Source organism: Pseudophryne corroboree, chromosome 3 (genome assembly GCF_028390025.1).
Source record: "Pseudophryne corroboree isolate aPseCor3 chromosome 3, aPseCor3.hap2, whole genome shotgun sequence".
In the NCBI taxonomy this organism is placed as follows: Eukaryota; Metazoa; Chordata; class Amphibia; order Anura; family Myobatrachidae; genus Pseudophryne; species Pseudophryne corroboree.
In genome coordinates this window covers 384,240,404-384,260,947 of record NC_086446.1, presented here as the reverse complement: position 1 = coordinate 384,260,947, position 20,544 = coordinate 384,240,404, and the positions used below count along the sequence as shown (strand labels likewise).

General features: G+C 47.2%; 1 protein-coding gene across 7 annotated transcripts in view; it reads left to right on the top strand.

The window, feature by feature from the left end:
• TANC2 (tetratricopeptide repeat, ankyrin repeat and coiled-coil containing 2) overlaps positions 1-20,544 on the top strand; it is a 1,023,243-nt gene that overhangs the window by 708,620 nt on the left and 294,079 nt on the right. For all 7 annotated transcript variants that reach the window (XM_063960011.1, XM_063960012.1, XM_063960008.1 and 4 more), the window contains one exon: positions 18,821-18,892. In XM_063960011.1, the coding sequence (XP_063816081.1) occupies positions 18,821-18,892 (72 nt within the window). The remainder of the gene's footprint in view (positions 1-18,820; positions 18,893-20,544) is intronic.

Here is a 20,544-nt window from a genome sequence, read left to right as displayed (position 1 = left end):
TATATATATATATATATATATATATATATATATATATATATATATAATTACCCAGGTGCGGCACTCAATGTCTCACAAGAACAGTCTAGAGACCATTTGCTGGTTAAACAACGTTTCAATGCTCGCAAGCACTATCGTCAGGTTTATTAGAAAAAGTAAGACATAACATACCTTAAATACACGTGCACCCGTGGAACACGCCGCGCCGACAGCTGAGGGAAAACCCTCATACATATGCATGTATGACCGGCACTCCAACAGCACAACATAAATACCTGGTTGCCCTCCCGTGGCACTACAGGGCCCAGCAGACAACACAACTTGGTGGGCGGCACTCCAAGGATTTGTAAAAGATTCCACAGCTACACAAGCTTTAGTGATCACTAAAGCTTGTGTAGCTGTGGAATCTTTTACAAATCCTTGGAGTGCCGCCCACCAAGTTGTGTTTTATATATATATATATATATATATATATATATATACATATACACACACACATGGGTCCACGGTTCTCTTGACTAGTTATCTGCGCCTAGACACAACATGATTTATTAGCATAAACCCTTCATCTATTGTTCACAGCTGCAATACAATACAGAGAACAATACAGCAGGGGATTAAGGGGGTAATTCTGAGTTGATCGCAGCAGGATCTTTGTTAGCAGTTGGGCAAAACCATGTGCACTGCAGAGGAGGCAGATATAACATGTGCAGAGAGAGTTAGATTTGGGTGTGGTGTGTTCAATCTGCAGTCTAAATTACAGTGTAAAATAAAGCAGCCAGTATTTACCCTGCACAGAAACAAAATAACCCACCCAAATCTAACTCTCTGCACATGTTATATCTGCCTTCCCTGCAGTGCACATGGTTTTGCCCAACTGCTAACAAAAATCCTGCTGCGATCAACTCAGAATTACCCCCCAAGGCCGACTGGCCAGTCTCAGTTAATCCTATTAAAGGTCAAGATAAATGTGGACCTATCTGTATATGTATAAAATACTGTATCCCGGCAGAAAAAGATGCATGAATCTGACACCGGAACCTCAACCACTGCCATCCTGAAGATGAGTATTGGGTTCAGAGTTAGGTTTAGGGCCGGGGGGGGGGGGGGGGATGGTTACCCCAACTTTTGGTGTTTGGAATTTGGGACCCTTGCGTGCCATAGACACATCATGCGCCCATAAATGACATCCCATCATTTTGGGGCAGGCCCTGCACTGTTTAGATGCCGTTCGCGAACACACGGCATCTACGTAGGCTTCACTCTCTCTACTCGGCTACAATCACATAATCCATCCACAATCTACAAAACAGACTTTTGTGTAGCTCTTCTTCAGCTCGGGTGCGTGCAATTTAGGGCTGCTGTACCTTGCTTCATCACAGGCCAATAGGAATGTTCTGTGTAAGTTGAGTGTGACTATACAGAATTTGGTGATGAGAATCCATGCTATAGTAGAGACAATAAACAAAAGGAAATGTACAAAGCATACCTGTACCGGTTATGTTTTTTAGCAAAGAATGTATAATACCAATGTTGAGGAATATACAGTACCTGCCAATATTCTGAAGTTGACAAGGATGTGTTGTGTGGGTGTGGCCGAGCACTCATCACCCCTCCCACAACGTGCATGTTATTAGAAAAATGTCATTGTTACATTTCTGTTTCTTTGATCAGGAAAATTACATTAATGTCAAATTTTGTTGGTGTGTCAAAATTTGGGGCAGATTGCTGGGAAGTTCTGTTGAGCATATAGCAGGGAGCTAATAAGGGGAATGCATTGCTCAGTTTTTGCTCAGACTGCTGGATATTAAATAAAAATACAGAAGTGTCCTCCTACATCTAGCTCCATTATGCCATGCAGTGTGAGATGCCTGGCGCGAGTGAGCCGCCAGGTCCTGTACAACTCTAACATCGGGCGTCTTTTTTGCTGAAATTGCATCTTAGTCACAACGTGATGTGACTAGGTCACACCAGGAGACTGCTGATTAATTTGATAAGCGATACTTGTATATTGTGTGTGACACAGTCGTTAAACGAAACGGAGCACAATGGAACTTGTATTGGTCAAAGCTGGTGCTGCTGCATTGTAGCACTTCATATACAGATTCAAAGACTCTGTTGCACACAGATATACAAGTGTCACATATCAAATTAATCAGGACAGTCTCCTGGTGCATCCTTGCTGCATCACATTGTGACTAAGACGTATTTTCAGCAAAAAAGATGCTTGGCGCTAGCAGAGTCTCATGGGACATGCTGAGGGTGGCTGCTTGGCGCAACTGCAGCAATGATGGATGAGGACACATCTGTAAGCAAAGTTTTCCTGCCTGATAAACCAAATAGTATATGGGATGTAGTTATGTGACCGGCGGTCAGGAGACCACCAGTCACAATACCTCACCCTACATCCCGCCCACTTACAATCCCGACTAGCAGGGACTATTCTCACTCGTGGGTGACTACGACACCCATACAGTGGGAATAGAACCTGTTGCGAGCCCGCAAGGGGCTTGTTGTGCTCGTCCCCACCGACATACCACCACAGTGATCAGGCCGTCAGTATGGTGACCGGCGGCCTCACATACCCAACCCTAGTATATAGTACATTGTGGCTAATTGAGGCTGCACCTATGTTTCAACATTATATTCTGGAGAAAATATGTTTTAGAGGAAATTCAATTAGACTCTGTAATTTACCAGGTGTTAAAAAAAGGTGGAAGCCTCATGATTTAACACACTGGGGTATTCAATTAGAGACCTTTTTTACTTGACTGATAAAATATCCTGTTATTGGGTGTAAACACATAGAATCCGGGAAAAGTTCCCGGATCTATATGTTAACATGGTTCGGGCACCCGATAATAGGCTATTTATCTGGGATTTCTTTTCAAGTCTTCTCTGGTCCAAACAGAAATCCCCATTAAGTGCAGTCTGCGGGCTGCCTTCAGGGACTAATTAAATAGCCTGAAGGATCAATTAAAGTGCAGTAAATTACCACTTACCGCTGCTAATTGAATTCCCCCCTTAATTTGTTTAAAATTTGGCAAAAAAAAAAATGCTCTTCTGTCCTCTTTAACACATGCCAATTATTGCCACATTATTGGATGATTTCTTATAGTAGTTTTGTTTAATAAATTAGGACAGTGTCCAAATGCACTGTATTGCATGGCAACCAACCATATTCTATCTGTTATTTTCCTAGTGCAATTTAGAAAATGTAAGCAAATTTATGTTTGATATGGGCTACAACACATTAGGACACCAGCCAGTTAATCCTAATACTGGACACATATTGCAAGCTCTGGCTGTCCTGGAAAGAGTAGGGTGAAAAAAGGATGAATGGATTACACTTCATCTCATTTTTGCTCCTTAAAGAGATCTGACAGGCTCCAGAAAACAAAACAAATGGGAGCAAAAGAGTCGATTAGTGACCGTTTAGTAATGAATAATTACAGGTTGTGCTGACTCGTGAGCCTCAGTGTTTCTGATCTGCTCCTACCAAGGGTGCTCCGTGATCACTGATGTGTACTAGCAGACTGAGGCAGCACTCTGCTCTCTTTTACCTGTGCAGTGTATATAGTATTGGTATTGGTGCTGCTTGACCCTTGTAATATACATAATGACATGTTCAGTTGCCAATTATTTTATTTTATATAACACTAACCATTATGAAAATGATGTACTGTTCATATTTTTAAACTGCATTTGTATTTCCTTTTGATGTTCTATAAGAATTAAATAATACCATACATAGCTACATCCACAGGGAATAAATACTTAACTGTTTTTATATCCATCAGGTGATAATACATCTGTCATATAAATACAGGTTGAGTATCCCTTATCCAAAATGCTTGGGACCAGAAGTATTTTGGATATGGGATTTTTCCGTATTTTGGAATAATTGCATACCATAATGAGATATCATGGCGATGGGACCTAAGTCTAAGCACAGAATGCATTTATGTTTCATATACACCTTATACACACAGCCTGAAGGTAATTTAATACAATATTGTTTAATAACTTAGTGAAACCTTTGTTTAATACACAATCTCAAAAAATTCTGTATTTCGGAATATTTGGATATGGGATACTCTACCTGTACTGATTTTACACCTTTGCATATCGCTAATATATTTATATAAGCAGCTTCACTATTGCACACTAAAGGTCTACACCACCAACCGAGTGGGAATGTAAACTGTGGTGAGTGAAGCGAGCCACCGGCCCTGAAGTGTGGCGAGCGCAGTGAGCCTGCGAAGGGACTTGCTACCGGGATTACGACAGACGGGATGCCGCTGTTGTTATACTGACAGCCAGAATCCCGTCTGTCAGTAAAACATACCGATTCCATAGTAGGCCTGCTGCACATTCCTTCCTTTCTCACTTCCACCCACCCTGTCTGAGTCCAGCCATAGCCTACCTCACCTCCAGCAGTCCTGTCACTGTCCAGTCAACCCCACTGACCTTCCTCTTTCCTCAACTCCACCAGTCTTGTCACCCAACCCCACCTCCCTCGCCTCAACTTGCCAACCTGCCCCACTTCCCTCAACACAGGTTAGAGTAAATAAGCTAACACTGGGGTACATGAGAAGATGTGATCACAAAAAAAGATTAATTTAAAAAAACGAAAACAAAAGGCATTAGTCCACTGTACGTGCCACTCCTAGGTCTGTGGTGCATGTGGTATGTGACCATATTGTTTAAATACAAATCTCAGAGGCTCTGCACTCACCATTATAAACCATGAGGATTTAGTTCATATTTTGATCAAAACAGTTACGTTTGCAGCGCCTATCAAGGGACCCCATTTTTTAATCTAAAAAATATTGCTGCCCACTTTTTACTTTTTTACGGCAAAGGGCAAACATATGCTCTAATACTTAGGTTCTCAAACTCGGTCCTCCGGACCCCACACGGTGCATGTTTTGCCGGTAACCCAGCAGGTGCACAGGTGTATTAATTACTCACTGACACATTTTAAAAGGTCCACAGGTGGAGCTAATTATTTCACTTGCGATTCTGTGAGGAGACCTGCAAAACATGCACTGTGTGGAGTCCTGAGGACCGAGTTTGAGAACCTGTGGTCTAATACAGTAAAACAGAGACCAGCACTCTCAAACATTGAAAATGAACGAAACTTCCATACTTATTTTATCCATCAACATGACTTGGCACGTATTAGTGTGAGCACGTTTATGTACACAGGCTTTTTAAAGAGTTTATCTTGTTTAGAAGCAATGTAACTTTGCATCTGTTCTGATGGGTGACTGCAAATGTGACCACGGATATATTACCTTCCTGAGTCAGACCATGAACGTTTTGTTTCTAAGAATTTTCTAGGAAATAAGTTTTTCCTTTTTCATCTAAACCTTTTATATTGGGGGTCATTCCGAGTTGTTCGCTCGGTAAAAATCTTCGCATCGCAGCGATTTTCCGCATAATGCGCATGCGCAATGTCCGCACTGCGACTGCGCCAAGTAAATTTGCTATGCACTTAGGAATTTTACTCACGGCATTTTCATCGTTCTGGCGATCGTAATGTGATTGACAGGAAATGGGTGTTACTGGGCGGAAACAGGACGTTTTATGGGCGTGTGGGAAAAAACGCTACCGTTTCCGGAAAAAACGCAGGAGTGGCTGGAGAAACGGGGGAGTGTCTGGGTGAACGCTGGGTGTGTTTGTGACGTCAAACCAGGAACGACAAGCAGTGAAATGATCGCAGATGCCGAGTAAGTCTGAAGCTACTCAGAAACTGCTACGAGGTGTGTAATCGCAATATGGCGAATACATCGTTCGCAATTTTAAGATGCTAAGATTCACTCCCAGTAGGCGGCGGCTTAGCATGAGCAAATCTGCTAAAATTCACTTGCGAGCGAACAACTCGGAATGACCCCCATTGTTTCCCTCCTGTTGTTGCAAGCAAGAATTGGGATATAAAAGTGCTTCTGTCTTTCCTGGCTTTATAAATTACTTCATTCCACACTGTAACTAGACATGACAATAACACATGCTCCCTGTGCACACCTAACTTTGTGTCTTTGCTGTCTTTACCTGCATTATTTTAACGTACATACAGATGCATCCGCATACATCCATCCTCAATACTCCATGCAGCGCGTGATGTCTGGCATGAGCGATCCGTCGGGTCCCGTACAACTCTGCTAACGACAGACATCCTGTTTTGGCCGAAAATGCTTTTTATTTGTAACGCTATGGGAGACTGTGCTGATTAATTTGATATATAACACTTGTATATTGTGAGTGTGTGTATACGGAGCAAAATAGGACTTGTATTTGAATAAAGCTGTGGGTGCTACATTGTAGCACTTTGTGTACAGGTTCAGAGACTCAGTCACACACAGATATAAATCATATATCAAATTAATCAGCTCGGTCTCCTAGTGTGTCCTAGTTGCATTTTCAGTGAAAAAGATGCAAAAAAAGACGCTTGGTGCTAGAACATTCTCACATGACTTGGCGTGCCAAGAGGGGTTGTTTGGGGTGACTGCAGCAAAGATGCATGAGGACACATCTGTAGCTTGTCTACATTAACAAAGGTCTGTGATTTCCTAAATGACTGTCAAAAGGCCTTCACTGGATCTGGATGAATGTGCATGGAGAAGAGCCCTTTGTAATATGCTGTATAATTTTCAATATATTTTGTTTTACATACCGTATATTCTCGAGTATAAGCCGACCTTTTCAGCACTTTTTTTTGTGCTAAAAAAGCCCCCTCGGCTTATACTTGAGTCAGTGGAAGGAGGGACACGGAGGGCACAGCGCACGCCTCTCCTGTGTCCCTCCTGCGTCTCCGGCGGCAGCAGCGGGTCTATTAAATGAAGTACCCGTTCGTGAGCTCTGAACCGGCACTTAATTTAACAGACCCGCCGCGGGCGCCGGGGACGCAGGAGGGACACAGGAGAGGCGCAAGCTGTGCCCTCCGTGTCCCTCCTTCACAAGACAGCGCGGGAGCGGCGGAAGGTAAGTAACTGGCACTGGGGGAGCATATTTAGCACTTGGGGGAGGGGGGCATATCTGGCTGTGTGGGGGCATATCTGGCAGTGTGGGGGCATATCTGGCAGTGTGAGGGCATATCTGGCAGTGTGAGGGCATATCTGGCACTATGGGGGCATATCTGGCAGTGTGGGGGCATATCTGGCAGTATGAGAGCATATCTGGCACTGTGGGGGCATATCTGGCACTATGAGGGCATATCTGGCACTATGAGGGCGTATCTGGCAGTGTGGGGGCATATCTGGCAGTGTGAGGGCATATCTGGCAGTGTGAGGGCATATCTGGCACTATGGGGGCATATCTGGCAGTGTGGGGGCATATCTGGCAGTGTGAGGGCATATCTGGCAGTGTGAGGGCATATCTGGCACTATGGGGGCATATCTGGCAGTGTGGGGGCATATCTGGCAGTATGAGAGCATATCTGGCACTGTGGGGGCATATCTGGCACTATGAGGGCATATCTGGCACTATGAGGGCGTATCTGGCAGTATGAGAGCATATCTGGCACTGTGGGGGAATATCTGGCACTATGAGGGCATATCTGACACTGTGGAGGCATATCTGGCACTATGAGGGCTGTGTACGGCTAGAGCTGCATTTCCCACCCTAGGCTTATACTCGAGTCAATAAGTTTTCCCAGGTTTTTGTGGTAAAATAAGGTGCCTCGGCTTATATTCGGGTCGACTTATACTTGAGTATATACGGTACCTCTTTATAGTTCTGATATGTGGCACTGAAAGCGGTGGGATATCAGGAAGCAGATGATGGAGAGGCTAGGTATTACGGTGGGTCTGTTTTGGATTAGGGGTCAGCCTAATTTTGTTCTGTCATAGGGACAGTATAAACTTGCCTGACATTGATGTGGTACAACAGGGTGTGGAATCCAGTCCAGGTATTTTGTGGGCTTGAACGGGTTAAATTACACTTCCCCAAGGGCTGCTATTTTCTGCAGCCGCTGGGTGGTGGTGCTGCCGTGCTGACCGATCAGCGGTGATCTTATTGGCAGCACAGCAAGCACTGGGGGAGGGTGCGGGAAGGCAGAGGTACCTTACGGTCCCTCTGACAGCAGCAGCAGCAGCACTGGGAAGTTTTCTTCGCTGCAGCTGAAAACACGGTCTATCTGACTTGTTGCATCCTGTACGACCAGGTAAGATAAGAAACTTGCTGGTATGTGGTTAAATAAACTCCTATTGATTACCATTATGTATTTGGGTTATATTTCAAACAATACTTTAACAGTGGGGTGTCACAAATAAGTGAGCCATCTATAGCAGATTTGTCAACACCACAAAACTTGAACAGTGTGAACATTTATGCAAATGTACGTTTATAAAGCCGTCCCTTGTGCAATAAATTAAATTCTGATTAGTTTTATTTCTTATGTGAGTATTAGGCTTAAAGTACCCCTTGACTCTGACTTTCGGGTTTATTTACCTACCACAGGGTGAGATTCTAGGGCACATAGGCGCCCATATATCAACAAGTTTTAGCTATTTGAAACTCCTTGCATATGATAAATGGTGCTCCAGCCAATCAGCTCCTAACTGCCATGTGTTTGAAAAATGACAGTTTGGTAGCTGATTAGTTGGAGCACCATTTGTCATACGCAACAAGTTTTAAATAGCTAAAACTCATTGCTAAATGGGCCCCCCATAGTCTTTGTGAACCACTGTAGCAACAACGACCTATACAGACTATGGAGTATATTCAATTGAAGTTGGATCCATTCCGACATTCATTTGTCGGAATGGATCCGACCTGCGCTATTCAAAGCAATCTCAATTCGACTTAAAAAAAAATTCAAATTGAGATGCAGGCAGAGGGGGAGAGCAGCGCCGGAGGAGACGGTGGGGGCACAGGGGGAGAGCAGCGCCGGAGGAGACGGGAGAACCGCGGACACAGGGTGAGAGCAGAGACGGGGGAGAGCCGGGAGCGCAGCGCTACAGCAGCTGGCAGCGTAGCCGGGGGGATGTCACAGCTGCCGCTCACTGCAGCGTCCACCCGGCTCCAGCAAGCGGGACCTTGCTTGCTGGAGCCGGGTGGACGCTGCAGTGAGCGGCGGCTGTGACATCCTCCGGCCACACTGCCAGCTGCTGTAGCGCTGCACTCCCACCTCTCCCCCGTTTCCTCCGGCGCTGCTCTCACCCTGTGCCCCCGCGGCTCTCCCGTCTCCGGCGCGGCTCTCCCGTCTCCGGCACTGCTCTCCCCCTGTGCCCCCACCGTCTCCTCCGGCGCTGCTCTCCCCCTGCGCCTCACCGTCTCCTCCGGCGCTGCTCTCCCCCTGTGCCCCCACCGTCTCCTCCGGCGCTGCTCTCCCCCTGTGCCCCCACCATCTCCTCCGGCGCTGCTCTCCCCCGTGCCCCCACCGTCTCCTCCGGCGCTGCTCTCCCCCTGTTCCCCCACCGTCTCCTCCGGCGCTGCTCTCCCCCTGTGCCCCCACCGTCTCCTCCGGCGCTGCTCTCCCCCTGTGCCCCCACCGTCTCCTCCGGCGCTGCTCTCTCCCTGTGCCGCCACCGTCTCCTCAGGCGCTGCTCTCCCCCTGTGCCCCCACCTTCTCCTCCGGCGCTGCTCTCCCCCTGTGCCCCCACCGTCTCCTCTGGCGCTGCTCTCCCCCTGTGCCCCCACCGTCTCCTCCGGCGCTGCTCTCTCCCTGTGCCGCCACCGTCTCCTCAGGCGCTGCTCTCCCCCTGTGCCCCCACCTTCTCCTCCGGCGCTGCTCTCCCCCTGTGCCCCCACCGTCTCCTCCGGCGCTGCTCTCCCCCTGTGCCCCCACCGTCTCCTCCGGCGCTGCTCTCCCCCTGTGCCCCCACCGTCTCCTCCGGCGCTGCTCTCTCCCTGTGCCCCCACCTTCTCCTCCGGCGCTGCTCTCCCCCTGTGCCCCCACCTTCTCCTCCGGTGCTTCTCTCCCCCTGTGCCCCCACCGTCTCCTCTGGCGCTGCTCTCTCCCTGTGCCGCCACCGTCTCCTCCGGCGCTGCTCTCCCCCTGTGCCCCCACCTTCTCCTCCGGCGCTGCTCTCCCCCTGTGCCCCCACCGTCTCCTCCGGCGCTGCTCTCTCCCTGTGCCCCCACCTTCTCCGGCGCTGTTCTCCCCCTGTGCCCCCACCTTCTCCTCCGGCGCTGCTCTCCCCCTGTACCCCCACCTTCTCCTCCGGCGCTGCTCTCCCCCCCCTCTCCTCCACAATCCCTCATCTCAGTCCGACATTTTTTTATGTCTGACTGATATGGTCCTGTCGAATTTGGCCCCGTTTCCCTCAAAAGTACGTGAATCGGCAGCTATACCGCCGATTCACGTACTATGCGACAAGTCGAATTCCCCGATTTGGGATTGAATAGGTCGAATCACGTTTCGACCTTAAAAAGTCGAAAACTGCCATCTTTTCGACAGACGGCAGCTTCCGACACTAATTGAATATACCCCTATATGATTGTACTCCCCAAAAGAATAAGAAGGAACCATATCCATTTTATTTGTAATAAAAAAAACAAAAGAGTCTCCTATTTTATTCTGTGTTTGTGGGGGTTAACTATGTAACTAGCCAGTTATTAATAATTTTTAAATATGCCACATAATTTGTTCACACCCTTAATTTGAGTTGGGGTTGGGATGCCGGCGGTCAGAATACCAAATGCGGTATCCTGCTGTTTAGAATCCGCAGCTACCCATCACCCCCTAACCCTACCTTACTGCAGCCTAACCCTAACCCTCCCCAATGGTACCTAACCCTAACCCCCCTCCCCTACTCACAGCCTAAACCTAACTTTTCTCCCCCCTACATGCAGCCCTAACCCTCCACCGGCCCTGATGGGGGTCATATATTTGTATGGCGGTGATCAGGTCTTCCTATGATAGAGAAGGTCAGCTAGCTAACCTTATCTATAAGCCATGACGTTTCTCCAAGCTGCTTGTCTGCTATTTCTCTTCCTTTTTGTTTACCCTCCCTGACGTCTGGAAACCTCAATAAAGAGCCACATAGCAATTTTATGCTAAAAATATGTATAAGTAGCACTGAAACATACAGTATATAAACCTCTAGTGTTTCCAAGGAGGCCAAATGTAATACTGTGCAGCATATAAATCCCTTGCACCCTGTCTAAATTTTCTGTGTATTTATTGTATTTGTGAAGTCTTGGCTTTCAGTTTTCAACTTTTAACATAGTTCTTTTAGAATATAGGTATTATATTTTGATTTCTGCATATTACCATCATTAGCCAATGATTTGCTGCCTTCAAATGTCAAGGAGGTGCGCAGACATTACCTATTAATCAATGAAAAAGGCACTACTTGTCACAAAATGCTCCACCTACCCTCAGTTCCGTCTTATACTCAGACATTGCTATATGCCACTCCTGTCCCCAGTAATAGTACTTATAATAATATGCCACCTGAACAGAAGGGTTTTTGTTTGCACAGATTTAAACCTTTATTCTCAACTAGTAATATGGAGTCAGCATGTGCCGGGTCACTCCAGACCACTATACTTACCCTGTGCTGGGGCTTTTATCCTGGTCTGTCCCGTTTCTGTTTCTGTGGTGGGAAGGTCTGTGTGCACATGCCTGAGATGGGAAACTATACATGACAAAGAGGGGACAGGCCATCGTCCACTATTTTATAAATGCCTGATTCATCTTGCTACATCCTCGGAATTATCCAATTTTTTATCCTGGGGAAAAAAAGTGCATAAAACAAAGAAGTATGTCACAAAATGAGAAAACTGAATTTTCTTCACCCTAAATATAATGGAATTGCTTATTCAGAATCAACACCCACTAAGCCTTACACCAATTATCTACAGTGATAGGCTTCTGTTCTAATCAAATATAATTTAATGAAAATCTCCTATATGTGCAGAGAAGAGGCGAGGAATCTGCAAGGCTGCACTGCAGAGTGTCTGTGTATAGCCATGCTCCCAGACTATCAATTAGTTCTCACCTCACCGCAAGGCGTCGCTTGTACCAACGCTAGAAGTCACTTCCTAGACACTGTGCTTTTATTTTACTCCCAAGTTAAATGATACTTTCTCTGACGTCCTAGTGGATGCTGGGACTCCGTAAGGACCATGGGGATATAGCGGCTCCGCAGGAGACAGGGCACAATAATAAAAGCTTTAGGATCAGGTGGTGTGCACTGGCTCCTCCCCCTATGACCCTCCTCCAAGCCTCAGTTAGATTTTTGTGCCCGACGAGAAGGGTGCAATCTAGGTGGCTCTCCTGAGCTGCTTAGAATAAAAGTTTAAGTTAGGTTTTTTATTTTCAGTGAGTCCTGCTGGCAACAGGCTCACTGCTACGAGGGACTTAGGGGAGAGAAGTAAACTCACCTGCGTGCAGGATGGATTTGCTTCTTAGGCTACTGGACACCATTAGCTCCAGAGGGATCGAACACAGGCCCAGCCATGGAGTCCGGTCCCGGAGCCGTGCCGCCGACCCCCCTTGCAGATGCCGAAGTTGCAGAGGTCCAGAAACAGGCGGCAGAAGACTTTCAGTCTTCATAAGGTAGCGCACAGCACTGCAGCTGTGCGCCATTGTTGTCAGCACACTTCACCAACAGTCACCAACTGTCACTGAGGGTGCAGGGCGCTGGGGGGGGCGCCCTGGGCAGCAATGTATAATACCTTTTATGGCTAAAATACATCACATATAGCCCTTGAGGCTATATGGATGTATTTAACCCCTGCCAGATCTCACAAACTCCGGGAGAAGAGCCCGCCGAAAAGGGGGCGGGGCCTATTCTCCTCAGCACACGGCGCCATTTTCCTGCTCAGCTCTGCTGTGAGGAAGGCTCCCAGGCTCTCCCCTGCACTGCACTACAGAAACAGGGTTAAAACAGAGAGGGGGGGCACTTATTTGGCGATATGATTACATATATAAAAATGCTATAAGGGAAAACACTTGTATAAGGGGTTGTCCCTGTATAATTATAGCGTTTTTGGTGTGTGCTGGCAAACTCTCCCTCTGTCTCCCCAAAGGGCTAGTGGGGTCCTGTCCTCTATCAGAGCATTCCCTGTGTGTGTGCTGTATGTCGGTACGTGTGTGTCGACATGTAGGAGGACGATGTTGGTGAGGAGGCGGAGCAAATTGCCTGTATTGGTGATGTCACTCTCTAGGGAGTCGACACTGGAATGGATGGCTTATTTAGGAATTACGTGATAATGTCAACACGCTGGAAGGTCGGTTGACGACATGAGACGGCCGGCAAACAAATTAGTACCTGTCCAGGCGTCTCAGACACCGTCAGGGGCTTGTAAAAACGCCCATTTACCTCAGTCGGTCGACACAGACACTGACTCCAGTGTCGACGGTGAAGAAACAAACGTATTTTCCTTTAGGGCCACACGTTACATGTTAACGGCAATGAAGGAGGTGTTACATATTTCTGATACTACAAGTACCACAAATAAGGGTATTATGTAGGGTGTGAATAAACTACTTGTAGTTTTTCCTGAATCAGATAAATTAAATGAAGTGTGTGATGATACGTGGGGTTCCTCCGATAGAAAATTATTGGCGGTATATCTTTTCCCGCCAGAAGTTAGGGCGAGTTGGGAAACACACCTTAGGGTGGATAAGGCGCTCACACGCTTATAAAAACAAGTGGCGTTACCGTCTCCAGATACGGCAGCCCTCAAGGAGCCAGCTGATAGGAAGCTGAAAAATATCCTAAAAGTATATACACACATACTGGTGTTATACTACGACCAGCAATCGCCTCAGCCTGGATGTGCAGCGCTGAGGGGGCTTGGTCGGATTTCCTGACTGAAAATATTGATACCCTTGACAGGGACAAGATTTTATTGACTATAGAGCATTTTAAGGATGCATTTCTATATATGCGAGATGCGCAGAGGGATATTTGCATTCTGGCATCAAGAGTAAATGTGATGTCCATATCTGCCAGACGAAGACACGACAGTGGTCAGGTGATGCAGATTCCAGACGGCACATGGAAGTATTGCCGTATAAAGGGGCGGTCCATCGGACCTGGTGGCCATGGCAACAGCTGAAAAATCCACCTTTTGTTACCCCAAGTCACATCTCAGCAGAAAAGGACACAGTCTTTTCAGTCTCAGTCCTTTCGTCCCCATAAGGGCAGGCGGGCAAAAGGGCCAGTCATATCTGCCCAGGGGTAGAGGAAAGGGAAGAAGACTGCAGCAGGCAGCCCATTCCCAGGAACAGAAGCCCTCCACAGCTTCTGCCAAGTCCGCAGCATGACGCTGGGGCCGTACAAGCGGACTCAGGTGCGGTAGGGGGTCATCTCAAGAGTTTCAGCACGCAGTGGGATCACTCACAAGTGGACTCCTGGATCCTACACGTAGTATCCCAGGTGTACATTGGAAATTCGAGACGTCTCCCCCTCACAAGTTCCTGAAGTCTGCTTTACCAACGTCTCCCTCCGACAGGGAGGCAGTATTGGGAACAATTCACAGGCTGTATTCCCAGCAGGTGATAATCAAAGTACCCCTTCTACAACAAGGGAAGGGGTATTATTCCACACTATATTGTGGTACTGAAGCCAGACGGCTCGGTGAGATCTGAAATATTTGAACACTTACATACAAGCGTTCAAATCAAGATGGAGTCACTCAGAGCAGTGATAGCGAACCAGGAAGAAGGGGACGATATGGTGTCACTGGATATCAGGGACGCTTACCTACATGTCCAAATTTGCCCTTCTCACCAAGGGTACCTCAGGTTCGTGGTACAGAACTGTCACTATCAGTTCAGACGCTGCCGTTTGGATTGTCCACGGCACCCCGGGTCTTTACCAAGGTAATGGCCGAAATGATGATTCTTCTTAAAAGAAATATGGACGCTTTCCTGACAAGGGCAAGGTCCAGAGAACAGTTGGAGGTCGGAGTAGCACTATCTTAAGTAGTTTTACGACAGCACGAGTGGATTCTAAATATTCCAAAATCGCAGTTTTTTCCGACGACACGTCTACTGTTCCTAGGGATGATTCTGGACACAGTCCAGAATAGGATGTTTTCTCCCGGAGAAGAAAGCCAGGGAGTTATCCGAGCTAGTCAGGAACCTCCTAAAACCAGGAAAAGTATCAGTGCATCATTGCACAAGGATCCTGTGAAAAATGGTGGTTTCTTACAAAGCGATCCCATTCGGTAGATTTCACGCAAGAACCTTTCCGTGGGATCTGCTGGAAAAATGGTCCGGATCGCATCTTCAGATGCATCAGCGGATAACCCTGTCTCCAAGGACAAGGGTGTTTCTTCTGCGGTGGCTGCAGAGTGCTCATCTATGAAAGGGCCGCAGATTCGGCATTCAGGACTGGGTCCTGGTGACCACGGATGCCAGCCTGAGTGGCTGGGGAGCAGTCACACAAGGGAAAAAATTTCCAGAGAGTGTGATCAAGTCTGGAGACTTCTCTCCACATAAATATACTGGAGCTAAGGGCAATTTACAATGCTCTAAGCTTAGCAAGACCTCTGCTTCAAGGTCAGCCGGTATTGATCCAGTGGGACAACATCACGGCAGTCGCCCACGTAAACAGACAGGGCGGCACAAGAAGCAGGAGGGAAATGGCAGAAACTGCAAGGATTCTTCGCTGGGCGAAAAATCATGTGATAACACTCTCAGCAGTGTTCATTCCGGGAGTGGAAAACTGGGAAGCAGACTTCCTCAGCAGGCATGACCTCCACCCGGGAGAGTGGGGACTTCATCGGGAAGTCTTCCACATGATTGTAAACCGTTGGGAAAAACCAAAGGTGGACATGATGGCGTCCCGCCTGAACAAAAAACTAGACAGATATTGCGCCAGGTCAAGGGACCCTCAGGCAATAGCGGTGGACGCTCTGGTAACACTGTGGGTGTACCAGTCAGAGTATGTGTTCCCTCCTATGCCTCTCATACCAAAAGTACTGAGAATCATAAGAGGGAGATGAGTAAGAACGATACTCGTGGTTCCGGATTGGCCAAGAAGGACTTGGTACCCGAAACTTCAAGAGATGTTCACGGAAGACCCGTGGCCTCTACCTTTAAGAAAGGACCTGCTTCAGCAGGGGCCTTGTCTGTTCCAAGACTTACCGCGGCCGCGTTTGACGGCATGGCGGTTGAACGCCGGATCCTGAAAGGGCATTCCAGATGAAGTCATCCCTACCCTGGTCGAAGACAGGAAGGATGTAACCGCAAAACATTTTCACCGCATTTGGCGAAGATATGTTGCGTGGTGTGAGGCCAAGAAGGCCCCTACAGAGGAATTCCAACTGGGTCGTTTCCTACATTTCCTGAAAACAGGACTGTCTATGGGCCTAAAATTAGGGTCCATTAAGGTTCAAATTTCGGCCCTGTCGAATTTCTTCCAGAAAGAACTGGCTTTAGTGCCTGACGTTCAGATGTTTGTAAAAGGGGTACTGCATATACAGCCTCCTTTTGTGCCCCAGTGGCACCTTGGGATCTCAATGTTGTTTTGAGTTTCCTAAAGTCACATTGGTTTGAACCACTCACCACTGTGGACTTAAAATATCTCACATGGAAGGTGACGATGCTATTAGCCCTGGCTTCAGCCAGGCGTGTGTCAGAATTGGCGGCTTTATCATATATAAAGCCCTTACTTAATTTTTCATTCTGACAGGGCAGAATTGTGGACTCGTCCTCAATTTCTCCTTAAGGTGTTTTCTGTTTTTCACATGAACCAACCTATTGTGGTACTTGCGGGTACTAGGGACTTGGAGGACTCCAAGTTACTTGACGTTGTCAGGGCCCTGAAAAATATGTTTCCAGGTCGGCTGGAGTCAGAAAATCTGACTCGCTGTTTAGCCTGTATGCACCCAACAAGATGGGTGCTCCTGCTTCTAATCAGACGATTGCTTGCTGGATTTGTAATACAATTCAGTTTACACATTCTGTGGCAGGCCTGCCACAGCCAAAATCTGTAAAAGCCCATTCCAAAAGGAAGGGGGCTCATCTTGGGCGACTGCCCGAGGGGTCTCGGCTTTACAACTTTGCCGAGCAGTTACTTGGTCAGGGGCAAACACGTTTGCTAAATTCTACAAATTTGATACCCTGGCTAAGGAGGACATGGAGTTCTCTCATTCGGTGCTGCAGGGTCATCCGCACTCTCCCGCCCGTTTGGGAGCTTTGGTATAATCCCCATGGTCCTTACGGAGTCCCAGCATCCACTAGGACGTCAGAGAAAATAAGATTTTACTTACCGATAAATCTATTTCTCGTAGTCCGTAGTGGATGCTGGGCGCCCATCCCAAGTGCGGATTGTCTGCAATACTTGTACATAGTTATTGTTACAAAGATCGGGTTATTCTTGTTGTGAGCCGTCTTTTCAGAGGCTCCTTCGTTGTTATCATACTGTTAACTGGGTTCAGATCACAGGTTGTACGGTGTGATTGGTGTGGCTGGTATGAGTCTTACCCGGGATTCAATATCCTTCCTTATTATGCACGCTCGTCCGGGCACAGTATCCTAACTGAGGCTTGGAGGAGGGTCATAGGGGGAGGAGCCAGTGCACACCACCTGATCCTAAAGCTTTTATTATTGTGCCCTGTCTCCTGCGGAGCCGCTATATCCCCATGGTCCTTACGGAGTCCCAGCATCCACTACGGACTACGAGAAATAGATTTATCGGTAAGTAAAATCTTATTTTTTTTCATGCGGGAATGTGGTTAGTTTGCAGCGTTGGGGCTGTCCGCTATTCAGTAGTACATTTACTATAAATACTAGCTGGTCTTATTGTTTTTACTGCCTGATTACTAATTAGTGCCCAGTCCATTTTAATTATTAACTTCGTATTTGGTATTGAAGTTTTGTGCAAACAGATTGTGGACTTGATTGTTTTATGGCTCAAACAACTTTGCGATGACCTTGCAGGATAACACATGACTTTGTACATGTTGATGCAGTCATTTTTAGTAATTTTTTTTTTTTCTCAGACCAGAAAACTGAACTTTATGGTTCAATTGGTCTTGATCTAGTAAATGTAGAAATCAAGCCAGAAGCACATACATAGAGCCTTCATATAGCTTACATAAAATCTCAGGGTTCCCTTCCTGATTGTTGAAAGCAATCTTCAGCTGCATACACACTGTGCGATATGGACTATATAGTCCATATCGTTAGAAAGTAGTACATATTGCACCGTGTGTATAGAGCTTGCGATGCCGATGCACACTTCTGCGGGGTTGGTATCGCAAGAAAAAATAGACTGAGCAGGCAAGTCAATTTTGACTACAAAATGTGCAATCTAGTACATTGGGATCAGTATGAAATCCCGGCGGTCGGGATCCCAGCAGTCGGTATACCGACACCGGGATCCCGACTGGCACAATCCCGACAGGGGGGCAAGCGCAACGCAGGCTGCGCTCGCCACACTGCAGGCACGGTGCCTCGCTACGCTCAGCACACTAATTGATTCTCCCTCTGTGGGTGTCGTGCACACCCACAGAGGGAGAATATGTCGGGATTGTGGCAGTCGGGATCCCGGTGTCGGTATTTCGACCACCGGGATTCCGTCCTGCGGGATCTTGACCGCATCCCAGTACATTGTATAGTCAAAATTGTACATAGCCAAAATTGCACTGTGTGTACAGTCAATATCGGTGGTTCTGGGCTCCGGGGAGTTGAATGGAAATAGCAAAGTCAAAATCGTCCTTCAGGCAGAATCGCACCGTGTGTAGCCCCTTTCATCTGATTCTCAATGTTACTCTGCTAATAGACCACCCTAATAGATAGCATGCTTATCATATTTGGTGAGATCCACAACCCATTTGTAATGGGTATTATATATGCCAGTGATTCAAGTTGTATCTAATCAACTTTTTTGCTTTTGTTCCTTTCTAGATGGGGGGAATGAGGAGCCACAGGATCGGAGGCAGCACAGTGTAGACTCCCGCCACGGCCGTGCTTCACAAGGTGAGAAGTAGCATGTATCAGCCTTGCACCAACACTGTGGCCAGATTCTGAGGTGCACGCAGGTGCAACTATGATTTCAGACACGCACTCTTGCAAAAATATGCGAATGACTCAGCCGCTGTCTTGTGTATAGAGACCCCCAGCACCGGCATAATTTTTTTTCCCTTTTGAAATATGTTTTCTTTTTTGATGGCCAAGCAAAAGCATTTCCCAGTACTACAATTCTACTTTATTTCCCAATATAGTACGTGATTATGCTTATTTTGCTTTAATTTTACCCACTAGGGGCCGAATTCAATTAGCCACAGTTAAGGACTGCGGGCTAACTGACTGCCCACAATCAGGCTGCAGTTAACGCTGATTTCTCAGGCTCAAACAGAAAACTGCATTAACTGCAGCCTGATTGCAGGTCATGTGAGCTGTGAACCCATAGCTCCACGAACATCTTCCGGATTCTATGGGTTTACGGGCAGTAGCTGGTAGCAGGGTAAATTACCGCTGCCAATTGAATTTGGCCCTAGGTGTCACTAGCATTTTAAGACTAACTGGTCAATACCTCTTCAGTGTGAATAACTTTAATCATCTGTCAAACTCTGCTGTTAAGTACCCTTGCTCTGTCCTGTCCAGTGCTGATAACTGAGTACTGGGCGTTAGTGTATATTGGGGACAGATTAGTACGATGGGGTATAGATGGGTCTAAAGGAGCCAGTGCACTTTAAATTTCTTCAACTGGGTGTGCTGGTTGCTCCCCTCTATTCCCCCTCCCACAGGCAGTTTAGAAAAAAGTGCCCTCAGGAGAGGATGCACACTCTGCAAGCTCCAGAGTTTTTTCTTCAATTTCTTTTAAACTTTTATTTCTTTCGGTATGCTGTTTGAGCAACAGCATACCTGTGCCGTGGGAGTTAGGGAAGGAGGGGGGGGGGGGGGGGGGGGGGGCGGTCACCAGCCTCGTGAGGTGCAGAGCTGCTTCCCTGCTGCAGGACCACCATCCTGAGGGGCTGTTTGTTCAGCGGGCATTGTGCCTTAGCTGTCGCAGCCGCAGCATGCCGCACACCCCTAACAAAGCCTGAAGGTGATCGTCGGTGGTGAGTACAAACCGGGGGCCCCACTAGGGGGGTCCCCCGGTTCATTGTACGGCAGAGGCCCCTGCGTGAGACTGGCTGGTGTTATTGTACCAAACATTTATGTGAGGCTACAAATGGTGTGGGAGACATGGCCAGTATAAACATTTAGTAGCTCTGGTGCCATTACGGGGGGCGGAGCTACATCAGAGCGGGCTCAGCAGCATTTTGGCGCCTTCCTCTACATCATCAGCAGCAGCCTCATACAGCTTCTCCACACATTTCACAGGATCACTGGTAGCGGGTGTAGAACTGGGTGATACTGGTACTGGGTGTAGAGGGGGAGAGCCGCCATTGGTACACAGTTTGCAGACAGTATCACTGTTCTATCTATCTATCTATCTATCTATCTATCTATCTATCTATCTATCTATCTATCTATCTATATATATATATATATATATATATATATATACACACACACATAAACATAAAACGCAGACATCCTCACTGGGGCTGTACAGCGTTGGGTGCGCTGGGGTCCTCTCTTTTGTGTCTCCTCTCACATGCATTGGGGCAGGCTTGTATTGT